Source organism: Rhinopithecus roxellana, chromosome 12 (assembly GCF_007565055.1).
Source record: "Rhinopithecus roxellana isolate Shanxi Qingling chromosome 12, ASM756505v1, whole genome shotgun sequence".
Taxonomy (NCBI): Eukaryota; Metazoa; Chordata; class Mammalia; order Primates; family Cercopithecidae; genus Rhinopithecus; species Rhinopithecus roxellana.
In genome coordinates, this window is record NC_044560.1 from 25665089 (window position 1) to 25682278 (window position 17190).

At 55.7% G+C, this 17190-nt stretch overlaps 1 protein-coding gene across 3 annotated transcripts in view; it reads right to left on the bottom strand.

Moving 5' to 3' along the window:
- ATP13A2 (ATPase cation transporting 13A2) overlaps positions 1 to 16308 on the bottom strand; it is a 28535-nt gene extending 12227 nt beyond the window's left edge. Inside the window, exons 1-12 of one of the 3 annotated variants that reach the window (XM_010373023.1) lie at positions 16065 to 16308; positions 9508 to 9602; positions 9198 to 9380; positions 8838 to 8896; positions 8539 to 8653; positions 8165 to 8244; positions 6149 to 6226; positions 5886 to 5955; positions 3910 to 4044; positions 3756 to 3822; positions 3528 to 3659; positions 198 to 353 (exon numbers count right to left, since the gene is read on the bottom strand). In XM_010373023.1, coding sequence (XP_010371325.1) covers positions 198 to 353; positions 3528 to 3659; positions 3756 to 3822; positions 3910 to 4044; positions 5886 to 5955; positions 6149 to 6226; positions 8165 to 8244; positions 8539 to 8653; positions 8838 to 8896; positions 9198 to 9380; positions 9508 to 9602; positions 16065 to 16074 — 1180 coding nt within the window. In that variant the 5' untranslated portion in view covers positions 16075 to 16308. The remainder of the gene's footprint in view (positions 1 to 197; positions 354 to 3527; positions 3660 to 3755; positions 3823 to 3909; positions 4045 to 5885; positions 5956 to 6148; positions 6227 to 8164; positions 8245 to 8538; positions 8654 to 8837; positions 8897 to 9197; positions 9381 to 9507; positions 9603 to 16064) is intronic. The other 2 variants (XM_030913828.1, XM_010373024.2) reach the window with 2 other exon arrangements.
- Positions 16309 to 17190: the final 882 nt, after the last annotated feature.

Genomic DNA, 17190 nt, shown 5'->3' on the forward strand with positions numbered 1-17190 from the left:
TAGTCTGGCCCAACTTCTCCTGCTAAGATGGGAATATCAGACCCCAGTTGTGGGCCGACTTGCCCGAGGTCCCACAGCAGGGCAGCAGCAGAGGTGGGTGTGGGGTCCAGGGTTTCAGGTCACACCCTGCCCCGCTCCACCTCTCCCATGGGTGCTGAGCCCAGGATCTCTCTCAAGCCCAGCCTCTTGGCTCATACCTGTGCGAGTCACCACTGCCAGGACGTGCGGTCCCACATAGGCCCGGGCCTGCAAGATGAGGGTCCCGCAGAAGAGCGTGTGCCGCCGGTGTGTCTCTGCACAGTAGGGCCCCAGCCCTTCAGGCAGCGCCGTCTTCAGCACTGGAACGCTCTCTCCTGGCAGGGAACATGGTGTGACAACCACTCCACACTCCTCCCTCCCACCAGCAAGCCAGGAGTTACGTGTACAACTGTCCCACAAGCTCTAGGTCTCAGTTAACTCGGTAACCAGGTGTGAACAAGAAATCACAGCCCCATTTTACAGAGAGGAACACTGAGGCTCAGAGAGGACAGAGACATAAAGGCACAGGGAGACAGAGACATAAAGGCACTGGAAGCGGGTGGCAGCCAGCTCCCAGGAACCAGTGGGGGGGGGTGGTCAGACAGAGCGTGTATGGGCATCATGTGTGCAGTGGGGCGGGGTCGGGGGGGTCGTTCTCTTTCTGCTAGAATTATTTTATAACATGTATGGAGTGCTTTTCTAACTCCAACCAATAGAAGTATTTACAAGGGGCCGGATGCGGTGGCTCACGCCTGTAATCCCAGCACTTTGGGAGGCTGAGGTGGGCAGATCACTTGAGGTCAGGAGTTCGAGACCAGGCTGGCCAACATGGTGAAACCCTGTCTCTATTAAAATACAAAAATTAGCTGGATGTGGTGGTGGGCACCTGTAATCCCAGCTATTTGGGAGGCTAAGGCAGGGGAATTACTTGAACCAGAGAGATGGAGGTTGCAGTGAGCCGAGATCGTGCCACTGCACTCCAGCCTGGGCAACAGAGTGAAACTCTGTCTCAAAAAAGAAGGGGAGGGAAGGGGGGAAAGGAGCGGGAGGGAGAAGGGGAAGGGGGAGGGGAGAGAAATATTTACATGGAGCGGGCAAATATTTCCATGAGTTGGAATGAGAAGAGCACTGCATGCTTGCCATGGCCCTGTGAAGCCCTGGGCAGCCTGCCTGGCAAAGAGTGGCACTCCCTTATCGAATGCCTGCAGGCTGGGACTACTGAGCACCTACTGTGTGCACATTCCTGCGAGGGACTCAGAGACAATTCTGCCACGTCTGCCTCACAAGAGATGAACAGATGAAGCATGTGTGGACAGTTTATGCAGGGCTGGGCTCAGGGCGTGTGCCCATGAATCATACCGATCACAATTACTACTTTTTTTTTTCTGAGACAGAGTCTTACTCTGTCACCCAGGCTGGAGTGCAGTGGTGTGATCCCAGCTCACTGCAACCTCCACCTCCTAGGCTCTAGCTTAGCCTCAGCCTCCCACCTCAGCCTCTCAAGTACCTGGGACGACAGACGTGAATCACTACATCTGGCTAATGTTTTGTATTTTTGGTAGAGATGGGGTTTCAACACGTTTCCCAGGCTGTTTTCTTTTCTTTTCTTTTTTTTTTTTTGAGACGCAGTCTCGCTCTGTCGCCCAGGCTGGAGTGCAGTGGCCAGATCTCAGCTCACTGCAAGCTCCGCCTCCCGGGTTTATGCCATTCTCCTGCCTCAGCCTCCCGAGTAGCCGTGACTACAGGCGCCCGCCACCTCGCCTGGCTAGTTTTTTGTATTTTTTTAGTAGAGATGGGGTTTCACCGTGTTAGCCAGGATGGTCTCGATCTCCTGACATTGTGATCCATCCGTCTCGGCCCCCCAAAGTGCAGGGATTACAGGCTTGAGCCACCGCGCCCGGCCCCAGGCTGTTTTCAAACTCCTCACTTCAGGCGATCCGCCCACCTCAGCCTGCCAAAGTGCTGGGATTACAGGTGCGAGCCACTGCGCCCGGCCTACGATTAACTATTATTATACAAATACAACGCCAGCCAGAAAACTTCCCTGGAAAAAAACCACTATCCTGCAGTTTTTTAGTAAACTCTCTCCAATATCTACCACCAAAATATAACATATCTCAGAGAAAGAAATACTTGCACTTATCAAGAGACACAGGACAAAGCTCCTCCTGTGGCATCCTTTGCAATGACTGGAAAGTCACATTCTAAATATCATGGGGAGTGGGCCGGTTGAGTCAGTTACGATACATCCGTATTGTGGACTCTCAGGCAGCCGTGAGGTGGGGCCATCCGTGCTTGCGGAAGGATGCCCAGGAGAAAAAGCAAAGTATGGAACAATACACAGCACACGATCCCACATTCAGAACAAAAGGAGAGGCATATCAGCACATGTGCACACACGTTATGCGGAAAAAGGCGTGAAAGACACCTCACACCCTTCACAGTGTCTGCCCTGGGGAGGGGAAGGGAAGGGAAGGGGTCTGTGGGGGAGTGAATGGGGACCCCAGTCTCTCACTCTGGCAGAGGGCTTCCCACTCTCCTGTGCCATCTGGAATCTTTATGACCTGAAAGTGGGCACTGGTATAGAAACAGCTCAGATGCAGCCAGGTGCGGTGGCTCACGCCTGTAATCCCAGCACTTTGGGAGGCTGAGGTGGGCGAATCACTTGAGGTCAGGAGTTTGAGACCTGCCTGACCAACATGGTGAAACCCCATCTCTACTAAAAATACAAAATTAGCCCAGTGTGGTGGTGCATGCCTGTAATCCCAGTAATACTTGGGAGGCTGAGGCAGGAGAATCACTTGAACCCAGGAGGCGGAGGTTGCAGTGAGCTGAGATCGCACCACTGCACTCCAGTCTGGGCAATAAGAGTGAAACTCCATCTCCAAAAAAAAAAAGAAAGAAAGAAATAGCTCAGATGCACTGGGTGGCCAGCCATTTATGCTGCACCTGTCACGCTGTTAAGCGCTTTGCACAACTCTGTCCAGGAGGAGCGACTGACAGTCATCTTACAGAAGAGGAAACTGAGGCATGGAGAGGTTAAGTTGTAATGGCCCAAGGGTGTGAGGTCAGCAAGTGCTAAAGCCAAGATTGTTACTTGAGAGAAAAAGGAAAAGGAGGCCGGGCGCGGTGGCTCACGCCTGCAATCCCAGCACCTTGGGAGGCCGAGGTGGGTAGATAACCTAAGGTCAGGAGTTCAAGACCAGCCTGGGCAACATAGTGAAACTCCATCTCTACTAAAAATACAAAAATTAGCTGGGCTTGGTGGTATGCACCTGTGGTCCCAGCTACTCAGGAGGCTGAGGCACAAGAATCACTTGAACTCGGGGGGTGGAGGCTGCAGTGAGCTGAGATCATGTCACTGCACTCCAGCCTGGACAACAGAGTGAAACTCCATCTCAAAAAAAAAAAAAAAGGAAAAGGAAACTCAAATGAAAACTTTTGCTGCAGGGCAAAGGGTTGGATGGCAGGGGAGGAAGGAAGCTGCAGGCCAGGGGCTGGGGGCTCACCTGTCAGAGAGCTCTCATTCACCATGCACTCCCCGGCCACCAGGGCCGCATCGCAAGGCATCAGCCCACCCTCCTGGGGCAGCACCAGGCAGTCTCCGGGCACTAGCTCACTGGAGTCCACCCACTCTTCCTCTGCAGGCAGGTAGGAGAGGAGCTCAGCTAGGTGGGGCCAGCCCTAGCCACGCCCCCCAGGTTCCTGCCCCCACTCCCTGGGCTCTAGCTCCTCACCTCCCCCTGGTCGGCACACGCACACCCGCATGGACAGCTTGACCATGTCCCTTAGAGTCTGGCTTTGCTGTGGGCAGGGGACAAGAGGGCTGTAAGTGGGTGGGGGCCCCTGGGGACCCACCTGCCCTGTCCCCACCCACCTCATGGCACTCACCTTTCTGGTCTTGTACAGCGACAGGCAGATGGAGATGGCGGAAATGAGGAAGATGCACAGGGCGTACCAGTAGTAGTGGTCAGCCAGCCACAGCGCGATGCTGAAGGCCTGGAACCCATAGTAGGGGTTCAGTGCCTGGGGAGGGGGCAGGAGGCAGCGTCAGGGCTGCGTCCCCCAGGGCAGCCCAGTCACAGGCTGGGTCTCCTGTGCCCATGGGAGCAGAGGGCCCAGTGGCTGCCAAAGGACTGGAGCCAGGCCTTTCTCCTGGTCAATCCCATCTCCACCCACCCAGACATCCCCAGGGCCCTCAGTTTCTCCACTCTAAAGAGAACAAGGTTTATGACCAGCCTGGTCAACATGGCGAAACCCCATCTCTACAAAAAATACAAAAATCAGCCTGATGGGGTGGCCTGTACCTATGCTCCCAGCTACTCAGGAGGCTGAGGTGGGAGGATCACTTAAGCCGGGGAGGTGGAGGTCGCAGTGAGCTGAGATCGCACCACTGCACTCCAGGCTGGGTGACAGAGAGAGACCCTGTCTCAAAAAATATAAACAAACAAACAAACAAATAAATAAATAAATAAATAGGACAAGGGTATTTACTGAACCCCCACTACATGCCAAGCACTTTATCTAAGTGTCACACAACAGCAATTACAATTCCACAAGGCGGGTGCCACCATTAGCACCAATTCTACAGATGAGGAAACCAAGGCATGGAAGGGTTGAGCCACTGGCCTAAAACCACATAGTTCCAGCCGGGTGTGGTGGCTCATGCCTGTAATCCCAGCAATGTAGGAGGCCGAGGCGGGTGGGTCACCTGAGGTCATGAGTTCAAGATCAGCCTAGCCAACATAGTGAAAGCCCGTATCTACTAAACATACAAAAAAAAAAAAAAAAAAATTAGCCGGGCGTGGTGTAGTCCCAGCTAAGTAGCCTGTAGTCCCAGCTACTTAGGAGGCTCAAGCAGGAGAATCGCTTGAACACAGGAGGCAGACGTCGCAGTGAGCCGAGATCACGCCACTGCACTCCAACCTGGGCAACAAGAGAAAACTCCATCTCAAAAACAAAAAACAAAAAACCACATAGCTCCTAAGTGACAGACTGATTTACACGGGGCCAGACTCAAAGATCTCTCTCTCTTTCATGGTGCCTGATCCTGGTCCGAGGGCTGGGATGTTCACACTTTATCCTAGATGTGTCCAGGTCACTCACTGGCTTCTCTTTGTCCCTGTGTGACCTGGGCCATGTCACAGCCTCCCACTGAAGCTTGGGTTTCTCAGGTGTGAACAGTGCAGTCCCAGGCCCATCCCACGGGGCTGTTGGGAGCACAAAGTGGAGGATGCACAGAGAGGACCCAGGCTCTAGAGTGTGTCTCTGGGGACCCGGTAGGAGCTTAGGCCATGTGGATTTGCCTCTTTTTTTTTTTTTTTTTTGAGACGGAGTCTTGCTCTGTCACCCAGGCTGGAGTGCAGTGGCCGGATCTCAGCTCACTGCAAGCTCCGCCTCCCGGGTTCACGCCATTCTCCCGCCTCAGCCTCCTGAGTAGCTGGGACTACAGGCGCCCGCCACCTCGCCCGGCTAGTTTTTTGTATTTTTAGTAGAGACGGGGTTTCACCATGTTGGCCAGGATGGTCTTGATCTCCTGACCTCGTGATCCGCCCGTCTCGGCCTCCCAAAGTGCTGGGATTACAGGCTTGAGCCACTGCGCCCGGCCTCGGATTTGCCTCTTGGCCTCCAATCCCTGCAAGTGGGGCCCCAATCTGTGACCCAAGCCTTGGGCAGAACCTCCAATTCCTGGACCTGGTCTCTCTGGCTGGGCTGACTGCGGCAGGTTCTGAGATGACGATCCACTATGGAGAAGGGGACAGCTGGCCTGGTTGCCATCGTAAAGTGGCCCAGAGGAGGCAAGCCCTGGGCCAAGGTCACACAGCATGCCAAGCCAGGGCTGGAGCAAGACCCAGGGATAGCCCTACCTCGTCCACCAGCAGCTGGGGGTAGGACTTGACCGGTACGCTGATCACGTTGGGGCCATAAATGGCCTTCCTGGAAGAGGGGATGAGGTCAAGCCATGAGTAGGAGGAGCTGTGGCTGGACCCTCCCGGGGTGAAGGAGCTCCCCATTTTACAGCTGGAGAAACTGAGGCCCAGAGAAGGCAGGTGACTGGAAGCCAACCACATTGGGGAGCAACACAAGGAGCCTCGGTTCTCAGGGCATCCCGGCCCAGGGCAGCACTGACCTCACCGTTTGGTCCTGGAGGCTGAGGCCATGGCGGGAGTGGTGGATGTCGTCACAAGAGCGGCCGTGGTCCAGCAGGCTGAGGATGGGTGCGAGGGGACACACATGGGCCATGGGGCCTGAGCTCTGCATCCCCTACCCTGTGCAGGCCGGAGACTATTGGCTCCAGGCCCCCCATCCCTCTTCTGCCACATTGAGCTCCTGGGAGCAAGTAAGCCCCCCTTGAACCCAAGGCTTGGCTTTGCCCTTTTATTCCTCTTACTGGGCTCCAAACCAAGTCACTGAAGAAGGAGAACAGAGAGATGATGCTAACAATATGAACAGTGAAAGAGTGGCTGTTATTTAGTGATAAGGGCACTATTTACACTGATGATACCTTGGGAGAGTCACTTAACCTCTCTGCCTCAGTTTTCTCATCTGCAAAATGGGGGCAGTGACAGCACCTACCACATAGGGCCATGGGTGGATTAAGTGGAGCAAGCCTCATGGACTGCTTTGGACGTGCCTGCCATTTGCTAAGTGATGAATGCACAAGTGATTTTTGCTATTATCCCCATCATGCAGCAGAGGCTGTTGCTGCCATCCCCATCTCCCATCTGCCTCACCTCCACATGACAGCTGGACCCTGAAAACACCTGTCTTTACCTGAGGCCTTCTGCCTGTGTGTGCACCCTCTGCCTGTGAGCCTGGAAAGCGCAGAAGGTTCCTGTCCCATGACTGATAACGGCAGGGAATTGATGGGTAAGTGTCCCAGCTCCCTCACTCCCTGTGTGAGGTCGCCCGGAGGTGTGTGGTCTCCACTGTCCTGAGGAGATCCCCAGGGTGACTGAACTCGGGGTGTCCACGGCAGTGGCAGCCAGCATAACCTCCCTCCGTGCTTCCGTCCCTTCCCCAGCACTGCCTGGGATCAGCTTCAAAACCAACTCCCTGCCCTTGCGCCCTCGTCTGGGGGTCTGCTCCTGGGGCATTCAAACTAAGGTGTGTGAGCAGGTCCCGGGGGCTCACGCCTGTAATTCCAGCACATTGGGAGGCTGAGGTGGGTAGATCACCTGAGCTCAGGCATTCGAGAACAGCCTGGCCAACATGGTGAAACCCCGTCCCTACAAAAATTACAAAAATTAGCTGGGTGTGGTGGCGCGCACCTGTAATCCCAACTACTCGGGAGGCTGAGGCAGGAGAATCACTCGAACCCAGGAGGCGGAAGTGCAGTGAGCCGAGCTTGTGCCATTGCACTCCAGCCTGGGCAACAAGAGTGAAACTCCATCTTAAAAAACAAACAAACAAAACAAAAAACCACACACACGCACATACATACACACACACACAAACTAAGGTGTGTGGTGAGCTTGTGTTTTTCTTTTTTGAGATGGAGTCGTGCTCTGTCACCCAGGCAGGATGGAGTGCAGTGGTGTGATCTCAGCTTACTGCAACCTCTGCCGCCCGGGTTCAGGCGATTCTCCTGCCTCAGTCTCCTGAGTAGCTGGGATTACAGGCACGTGCCATCATGCTCAGCTAATTTCTGTATTTTTAGTGGAGACAGGGTTTCAGCATCTTGGCCAGGCTGGTCTTGAACTCCTGACCTTGTGATCCACCTGTCTTGGCCTCCCAAAGTGCTGGGATTACAGGGGTGAGCCACCGCGCCCGGCCCGAGCTCATGTTTCTTAAGCCTTTTGTAGGTGGCAGAGCAATGACTAAACCCCGAGGGGACAGTCTGAGTCCAGAGCTGATGGTGTGATTCACAGTGGTATCAGCACCTCGGACCAGACGTGGTGCCAAGCCCTACATGAATTATTATCTATTTCACCATCAAAACAATCCTAGGAGGAAGAAGTTATCTTCATGCCCCATTTACAGACAGAAATCCCAGGCCTGGAGGGGCTCAGTAACCTGCCCAAGGTTTCAGAGAGCAAAAGCATTAGAGGTGAGAGGGGAGCCCAGGCCATGCCATGCCACCATCTATGCCCGAGCCAGTGCCACTCTGGGAGGTGATGAGAGCCACACAGGCCCTGACTCCTACCTGACCTGGTAGAAGGCTTGCTGGGTGTCGATCCAGATATAGCGTTGACCCTGGAAGAGGTAATACCGCAGCACCCGCTTCTGGGTGGGAGAGAGGAGAGGATGGGTTGGAAGCTGGCCCCAGCCCCAGGAGGAGTGTGCTTGTGCTGGGAGCTGAGGGATGGGGAGTAAGCGGGCAGGGACTGGAGTCACCAGACGGAGAGGTGGGGAGGGGCCTGAAAGTGTAAACGTGCTCAGACAGCATCCTGGATGTTTGGGAGAACAAAACCAAAAGGTGATTGGAGAATATGAAGTCTGACTCTCCCATTGCACAGATCATGAAACTGAGGCCCAGAGAGGGGCAAGGACTTTTCCAGAACCCACCCGTCCACTCACCGCCTCCTCGCTCTTGTGGAGCTGGGCCGTATCCTTCCAGGCACCCTCTGGTACCGCCCCCACTGCCGCCTGGCTCCGGCCATCCTCCACCTGGGCCTGTGGGGGCGGCTCCAGGCTGGGGAGAGGGGGTGAGAGTTACTATCAAGCTCTGGGAGTTGCCCTGGCACCTCCCTGTGCTCACAGAGCCACCTTCCCTCCCTAGGATGGGAGGTGCCACAGTCAGCCTTAATCGGGGGGCAGAGGGTTGGGGAGGCCAGGGGATCAGGGGCTTCTGGGAAGCGGCAATGGGGCTGCCTCACCTGCCCTCACCGATGGCCTCAGTCTGCACCTGGACAGTGAAGAGCTGCCAGGAACTATCCTGGAACACAGAGGTGTGGACTCAGTCCCGGAAGAGTCCCCTCCCCTCCCAGGCCCTGTCCCACAGCCAGGGGGCCTCTGCTGGAGAAGGCAGAAATCAAGGCTACGGGGAGCCCTCCAGAAACCACCCGACCCGTCTCTTGTGCCCACTGCTCAGATGGGAAAGCTGAGGTCCAGAGAAGAACAGGACCTGCCTAACGTCCCATGGAAAGTCAGTGGCCGGATTGGCACCCAAGCATCCTCCACCCCCGACCCTGACCCTCACTGCCCTTCTCTAGCCCCAGGCTCAGCCCGACTCTCACCTCTTTGTCTCTTATTTCGATAACGAGTGTTTCTGCGTGGGCCAGGTTGCAGGGCCGGAACCGCAGCCGCACCCCCCACAGGGGCTTCCAACGGAAGAGCAGCAAAGGGATCCCAGCCATCATCCAGACCACGACGTGATAGCCGATGACCCTCCATGGACTGCCACAGTAGCCGCTGAGCCTCTGTGAAAGCAGCAAGAGAGGGCCCAGGTCGGGGTGGGGGCAGGGCTGGAGTAGGAAGCTGGGGTGTCTGGGTGGGCCTGGGCATTCAGCCTCTGCAGCTTTTCCCCACCCCGCTCTGCCCACTCACCACGGATGAAACTGAGGAGCTGAGGGGATCTATTGATGTCCCTATCGTCAGGGTCCCATAACCGGTGGGCGTGCTGCCCACGAGAGGGCTGCTGTCTGTGGACAGAAAAGAGAAAGGTCATTTGGGGAGGCGTCTCCTCCTCTTGCTTCCTTAAAAACAATAAACATCAGCCTGGGCGCGGTGGCTCACGCCTGTAATCCCAGCACTTTGGGAGGCCGAGGCGGGTGGATCACTTGAGGTTAGAAGTTCGAGACCAGGCCGGGCGCGGTGGCTCAAGCCTGTAATCCTAGCACTTTGGAGGCCGAGACGGGCAGATCACGAGGTCAGGAGATCGAGACCATCCTGGCTAACATGGTGAAACCCCATCTCTACTAAAAATACAAAAAAAAAAAACTAGCCGGGCGAGGTGGCGGGCGCCTGTAGTCCCAGCTACTTGGGAGGCTGAGGCAGGAGAATGGTGTAAACCCGGGAGGCGGAGCTTGCAGTGAGCTGACATCCGGCCACTGCACTCCAGCCTGGGCGACAGAGCGAGACTCCGCCTCAAAAAAACAAAACAAAACAAAACAAAAAACAAAAAAAAGAAGTTCGAGACCAACCTGGCTAATATGGTGAAACCCATCTCTACTAAAAATAAAAATATTAGCCGGGCGTGGTGGCACGTGCCTGTAATCTCAGCTACTCAGGAGGCTGAGGCAGGGAAAATCACTTGAACCCGGGAGGTGGAGGTTGCAGTGAGGCAAGATCATGCCACTGCACTCCAGCCTGGGTGACAGAGTGAGACTCCATCTCAAAAAACAAAACAAAACAAAACAAAAAACAATAAGCACCTGATCTGATAGAGTCCAAAGCTCATGTCTTACTGTGTCCCTTATCTGGCTCTTCTTTCTATCGGTTCTTACTCACAGTGGTTTTTTTTTTTTTTTGAGACGGAGTGTCACTCTGTGACCCAGGCTAGAGTGCAGTCACGTGATCTTGGCTCACTGCAACCTCTGTCTCCCAGGTTCAAGCGATTCTCCTGCCTCAGCCTCCTGAGTAGCTGGGATTACAGGCAGGCACCACCATGCCCAGCTAATTTTTGTTTTTTTTTGTAGAGATGGGGTTTCACCATGTTGGCCAGGCTGGTCTCGAACTCCAGACCTCAAGTGATCTGCCCACTCTGGCCTCCCAAACTGCTGGGGTTACAGGCAGGCACCACCATGCCCAGGTAATTTTTGTTTTTTTGTAGAGATGGGGTTTCACCATGTTGGCCAGGCTCGTCTCAAACTCCAGACCTCAAGTGATCTGCCCACTTTGGCCTCCCAAACTGCTGGGGTTACAGGCGTGAGCCACCATGCTGGGCCAATAGTGTCTTGTTTCCTTGCGTGTGTGGTTCTCTCTGCTATGTATGGTCCAGAATTGGAGAATGGGGCCTGGTCAGTGCCCCAAGACCCCGCGGTGCTCGTGCATCCAGCCATTAGCTTTCTTGGAGCTCTGGGTCTCACTTTGCCATCCTCATCCAGTCCCCACCCTGAGGGCAGGGGTCATGGCTGCTTATCTTCATTCGATCCCATGCCCAGCCCAGGTCTGGCAGTGAGGAGATGCAAAGTCGAGCCTGGACTGATAAGAGGTCAGTCCTGCAGGCCTATCTTTACAGATGGGTAAACTGGTGAATGTAATCAGGTGGTTCTATTGTAGATATTCTTTTTTTCTTTTTTTTTTTTTTGAGATGAAATCTCGCTCTGTCGCCTAGTCTGGAGTACAATGGCATGATTTTGGCTCACTATAACCTCTGCCTCCCAGGTTCAAGCGATTCTCCTGCCTCAGCCTCCCGAGTAGCTGGGATTACAGGCACCCGTCACCACACCCAGCTAAGTTTTGTATTTTCAGTAGAGATGGGGTTTCACCATGTTGGTCAGGGTGGTCTCGAACTGCCAACCTCAGGTGATCCACCCACCTCGCCTCCCTGAGTGCTGGGCTGACAGGCTGAGCCACTGCGCCAGGCCACAGATATTTTTTTCACTCCTCCCTCCTGTGCTGTAGAGCTGTGGCCTTAGCAGGGCAGGCAGCCAGTGGATGTTCTGGGGTTCCAGAGTGGGTAAAGCTCACCACTCCCGCCCTTGGACAGCCTCTGTCAGGGTTCATCTATGGTCCTAGACCACCTGGAGCACCCTTTTACACATGCAGATGCCGGGGCCCTCCCCAGACTGGCTGGATCAACTCCTCAGGCTGGGGCAGGGGTGGCGCTGGGCATCTGTGGTTTCATAGGAGCCTCTGGAGAAGTTCACTGAGCAGGCTGGGAAAGTTGGGCGGGTGTGGGGAAGGCTGCTGATTTTCTGGGCTCCCTCCTCCATCCCCCAGTCTGAGTCCTTCTAAAATTTCTACCCAGAGTCCAGAGTGCCCCAGGCAGCTGCTGTGGACACAGTACCCCCAGCCTCTGAATAGCCCCATCCCCAAACACTCTGGCTTCAAGACTCCTAGAGGGCTCACTGTGCACAGGGTCACCTTGCCCTGGCTCTCTTTACATGGCGAACGTATTGACCCTGCCAGGTAACCTCGGTTGTGATCTCCTTTCATTAATTAATTTATTTATTTATTTTTCACTCTTGTAGCCTCGGCCTCCCAAAGTGCTGGGATTACACGCATGAGCCACCAGGCCCAGCTTACAGTTTTCAGTGTATAAGTATTTTTTTGAGACACAGTCTCTCTCTGTCACCCAGGCTGGAGTGCAGTGTCGCAATCATAGCTCACTGCAGCCTTGACCTCCCAGGCTCAAGCGATTCTCCCACCTCAGCCTCCAAATAGCTGGGACTACAGGCACAGACCACCACGCCCAGCTAATTTTTTTTTGTAGAGATGGGGTTCTGTCTTTTTGCCCATCATTTGTTCCTAAGAATTTATTTTTTGATGCTGTGTTTCATACAGCAAGTGCCTTTGCCTCTCTGGGCTTCCATTTCTCATCTCTAGGATGATAGTCCCGAAGCATCCAGCACATAGGGAGGCAGAAGCTGGCTTGGCCCAGGCATTTGAAGTTTCTTGGGGGGGTTGCCTGGAGAGGTGAGCGGGACCCGGCTCCCGGGCCAGGGGCACGTGGCTTCTGCTCATCCATTTCCCAGGCTCTCTTCTCCTTTCACATCACCGTGCTGTCTGAAGTCCTGGCTGCCCACGGCTCCCTAGGCCCATTCAACAGTTGCTCCTTGTACCTTAAAACCCTCAGGCCAGCCAGGTGCAGTGGCTCACGCCTGTAATCCCAGCCCTTTGGGAGCCTGAGGCGGGTGGATCACAAGGTCAGGAGATTGAGACTAGCTGAGACCATCCTGGCTAACACGGTGAAACTCTGTCTCTACTAAAAATACAAAAACAAAATTAGTCGGGTGTGGTGGCGGGCGCCTGTAGTCCCAGCTACTTGGGAGGCTGAGGCGGGAGAATGGCGTGAACCCAGAAGGCGGAGCTTGCAGTGAGCTGAGATTACGCCACTGCACTCCAGCCTGGGTGACAGAGCGAGACTCAAAAACAAACAAACAAACAAACAAACAAACCCTCAGGCCAACAGCCCAGCGGGCTCAGGGATGGGAAAGGAGCCATCACTGTGGTGCTGATTTGATTTCCTCCCGCACCAACCCACAAGGTGAGCTCCCTTACCCAGTTTGACAAACGAGAGCCCTGAGCCTCTGGGGCAGCTGCCCTCAGACTTGTCTCAAAGCTAGAACAGGGCAGACCTTACTCCCAGGTCCTCTCTGCCCAGCACACCTACTCCTGACATTCCCATCAGCATCAGGCTCGTGTGGGTGTCACTGCCCTGCCTGCTCACAGTACCTGCCATGTGCTGGGGGGTCAGGAAACACTGACTGACTGAATGAATGAATGTCCGTCTCATGGACACAACAGAGCTTGAAGGCAAAGGTGCTGGGAGTGGGGTGGGAGGGGCTCGAGCCTCTTCCTTGTTTTTTTTTTTTTTTTTTTTTTTTAAAGAGACAGGGTCGGCTGGGCGCCGTGGCTCAAGCCTGTAATCCCAGCACTTTGGGAGGCGGATCACGAAGTCAGGAGATCGAGACCATCCTGGCTAACACGGTGAAACCCTGTCTCTACTAAAAAATACAAAAAACTAGCCGGGTGAGGTGGCAGGCCCCTGTAGTCCCAGCTACTCAGGAGCCTGAGGCAGGAGAATGGCGTGAACCCGGGAGGCGGAGCTTGCAGTGAGCTGAGATCCGGCCACTGCACTGCAGCCTGGGCAGCAGAGCAAGACACCGTCTCAAAAAAAAAAAAAAAAAGGAGACAGGGTCTCACTCTGTCACCCAGGCTGCTGAAGCACAGTGGCCCGATCCTAGCTCACTGCAGCCTTGATCTCCTGGGCTAAAGGAGGTCCTCCTGCCTCAGCCTCCCGGGTAGCTGGCACTATAGGCAGGTGCCACTGCACCTGGCTTATTTTTTTTTAGTAGGGACAGGGTCTCATTTTGTTCCCCAGGCTGATCTTGAACTCCTGGCCTCATGCGATGCTCCTACCTCAGCCTCCCAAAGTGCTGGGATTACAGGTTTGAGCCACCAGGCCCAGCCTCGAGACTCTTTATGAACAAAAGGTTCTTCATAAAGAGGGTGGAGTCCCCAGTATGTAAACAGCGGTCCCCCTGGGAAGTTCTTCCTCATATCAATCGTATGACTGTCACTTCACAATGACACTTTCTGTCAACCTTGGCAAGGAGGAGAAGGGGTACAGAACTTGAGGGAGGAAGTCACTGGTGTGGAAACCTCCAGAGCCCCTCCCTGCAAGGATCATGCCCAGGGCACTCTCTCCTGCAGTACATCTGTTTATCCCCAGCCACAGCCCAGTCTCCCCAGGGCTGCTGCGGGAGGGTATCCGAACACTCACCAGCTCAGACCAGCCCAGAACAGGCACCCACAGGCTGTGTGGGGGGCGAGAGCACCTTCATGATGGCATTGCTCTTCTTTTTTTTGAGATGGAGTCTCCCCGTCTCCCAGGCTGGAGTGCAGTGGCGAGATCTCGGCTCACTGCACCCTCTGCCTCCCAGGTTCAAGCGATTCTCCTGCCTCAGCTTTCTGAAGTAGCTGAGACTACAGGCACACGCCACCACACTCAGCTAATTTTTGTATTTTTAGTAGAGATGGGGTTTCGCCATGTTGGCCAGGCTGGTCTTGAACTCCTGACCTCAAGTAATCTGCCCGCCTCGGCCTCCCAAAGTGCTGGGATTACAGGCGTGAGCCACCGTGCCTGGCCTGTCATTGCTCTTCTGATTAACAGCAACTCCCATGGAACGCTCACCATGCCCTGTGGAAGCCCTTCAGTGTGCTAACTCAATGAAGCTTCACACAAAACCCTCTGGGGTAGTGACTATGATTATCCCCATTGTACAGTTGGGGAAACTGAGGCACAGCATGTGAATCCCTTGTCCAGCGTCATAGAGTTTGAAAGAGGAGAAGCTGGAAATGAGTGTGTCTGAATGAGCACATTCCTCCTTACGACCATTCCATGAAAAGTACAGATTAGGATTCTCATTTAAAATGAGGCTCAGAGAAGCGGATTAACAAGCACAAAGTCACACAGCTATGAGCAGCCAAGACTGGACTTGAACCTGGTCTGAGGTCACAGCCCCGGGGCAATGTCACCAGCACTGTGGAGCGGAGGGGCTAGAGCCATTTGGGACCTCTTATTTCCTGCGGAAGCCTCGGCTTCCGGCTGGTGACCTGGCAGCAGCCCAGGGCGGCTGCCTCCTCCGGGGCTGTGGTTCCCGGCGGCAGGGAGCTCCTGTCTTCTGCCAGGCTGGGGCGGGAGTGTGTGTGAACGGTCTTCCCATCTTTGGATCCGCATTCTAGGGGACGTCTTTCCTCATTCTTTCCCCTCCCTCGCCAGGGGTGCACTCTAGGCTGTGGGGCTGGAGGCTGAGTGACAGACACTGAGATGAGACTTTTCTGGATAGAGGAGGGTGACTGGCCCCATTCCCAGCAGGTGGGATTTAAATTAGACCCTGGAGGAGTGGGCTTAGGACATCTGGCCCGGGATGGGTCGCATGGAGGGTGTGGTCCTTGGTCCTGGGTGTGACGGCTTTTCTCTGGGGGCCTGAGGCAGGGGTTCAGGAGTGGTGCTGTGGCCCAGGACATCTACCCAGAAAATGCAGTCCCGGCTTCCCCAACCCCATTCATTCATTCAGCCCAGAGGGGTTGCCCAGAGGCCCGAGGATGCAGCCGCCTCCCCGACCTGGATATCCGTCACTCGGGGTTAGATCCAATTAAGTGGACGTGGGGTGGCCTCCCCGTCCCCGCACGGCCCCAGGACCCTCTTGCACAAGCGCCCAGCTTCCAATTCCGCGGCTGTGGGGTGCAGGGGAGGGGAGGGACCGGCTGTGCGCGTCGACGCCATCCCCGGCCTCGGCGTCTCTGGGAAGAAACCGGGGCCGAGTCCCCGTCAAAAGGGAGGGGACGGCCCAGGATCCTAGCCCAGGGCCCGCTCCCTGGGCTCGCGACCCCGCGGTGGGGGGCGTCACCTCCCCCTTTCCCTCGAAGGGGCGACGACTACGAGCGGGCCGGGGACCGCACAGGGCTCGGGCTGACCCGGGCTCCGCACTCACCTGCGCTCATGCCGGCTCCTCGCGCTCATCGCCGGCCCCGGCGCTGCGGCCCTCGGCCTGGGCCCCGGCGTGCGCAAGGCCCTGGGCAGGGGCGCGGTCCGGGCGGCCCGGGGCGGGGGACGCTGGGCTGGCGCGGGGCTGGAGCTGGGCTGGCGCGGGCGGGGCACCTGGGCTACCAGGCTCTGCGCGGCTCCGACACTGCCGCAGTCCCTCCGTGCGCGCCGCAAGCCCCGCCCGGCCCACTGCGGCCCTCGCCACGCCCGCGCCCGGGATGCCGGGACTTGTAGTCCCCGCCGGCTCCTCGGCACACACCGGGGGCGGGGCGACCTGAGACACACACCTCACGGAGGCAGCCCCCTCCATGTCCCGGTGGCTAGGGACTGTGCGTGCTGGTCCAGCTCTCCATGTCTTCCAGGCCATGCGACCGTGAGCAAGTCACTGATCCTCTCTGGCCCTCTTTTCCCAACTTGTAGGATAGCAATGCCTGCTTCACAGAGAACTGCTGCGAGGATCACACAAGTAAATGCGTGTCGACTGGGTGTGGTGGCGCATGCCTGTAATCCCAGCTACTCGGGAAACTGAGGCAGGAGAATCGCTTGAACCCAGGAGGTGGAGGTTGCTGTGAGCCGGGATCGTGCCATTGCACTCCAGCATGGGCAAAAAGAGCGAAACTCCGTCTCAAAAAAAAAAAAAAAAGAAAAAGAAAAGAAAATGCGTATCAAGCACTTGAGACAGTGCCTGATGCTGCTTGATGAATGCAGAGAAGGAAGCCACACCTGCCCAGAGATTCACAGGGTCAGATGTGCCTCCACAGAGACCCAGGGAGAGTCTGCCATGATGCACTGGAGGCCTTGAAATGCTAGAGAAAGAGAAGCCTCACAGCGTGACCTGTAGACACACCTGCACTGAGGGGATTCATGGAGACCCCTGAAAGGCACCAGAGATGTCATACCTGTGTGCAGCATTTATCCTGCTACCCCATAGTGACAGGCATAGTGCTCCCTGTCTCCAGGACCTCTGGACAGAGGAGCTCCAAAGGGGAGAGTGGATCTGTGAGATCCCAGGGCAAACAAGGGAGGGTTCATGTTAGGGCCAAGGATAGACTTGGGCAGGATCACCAGTCATT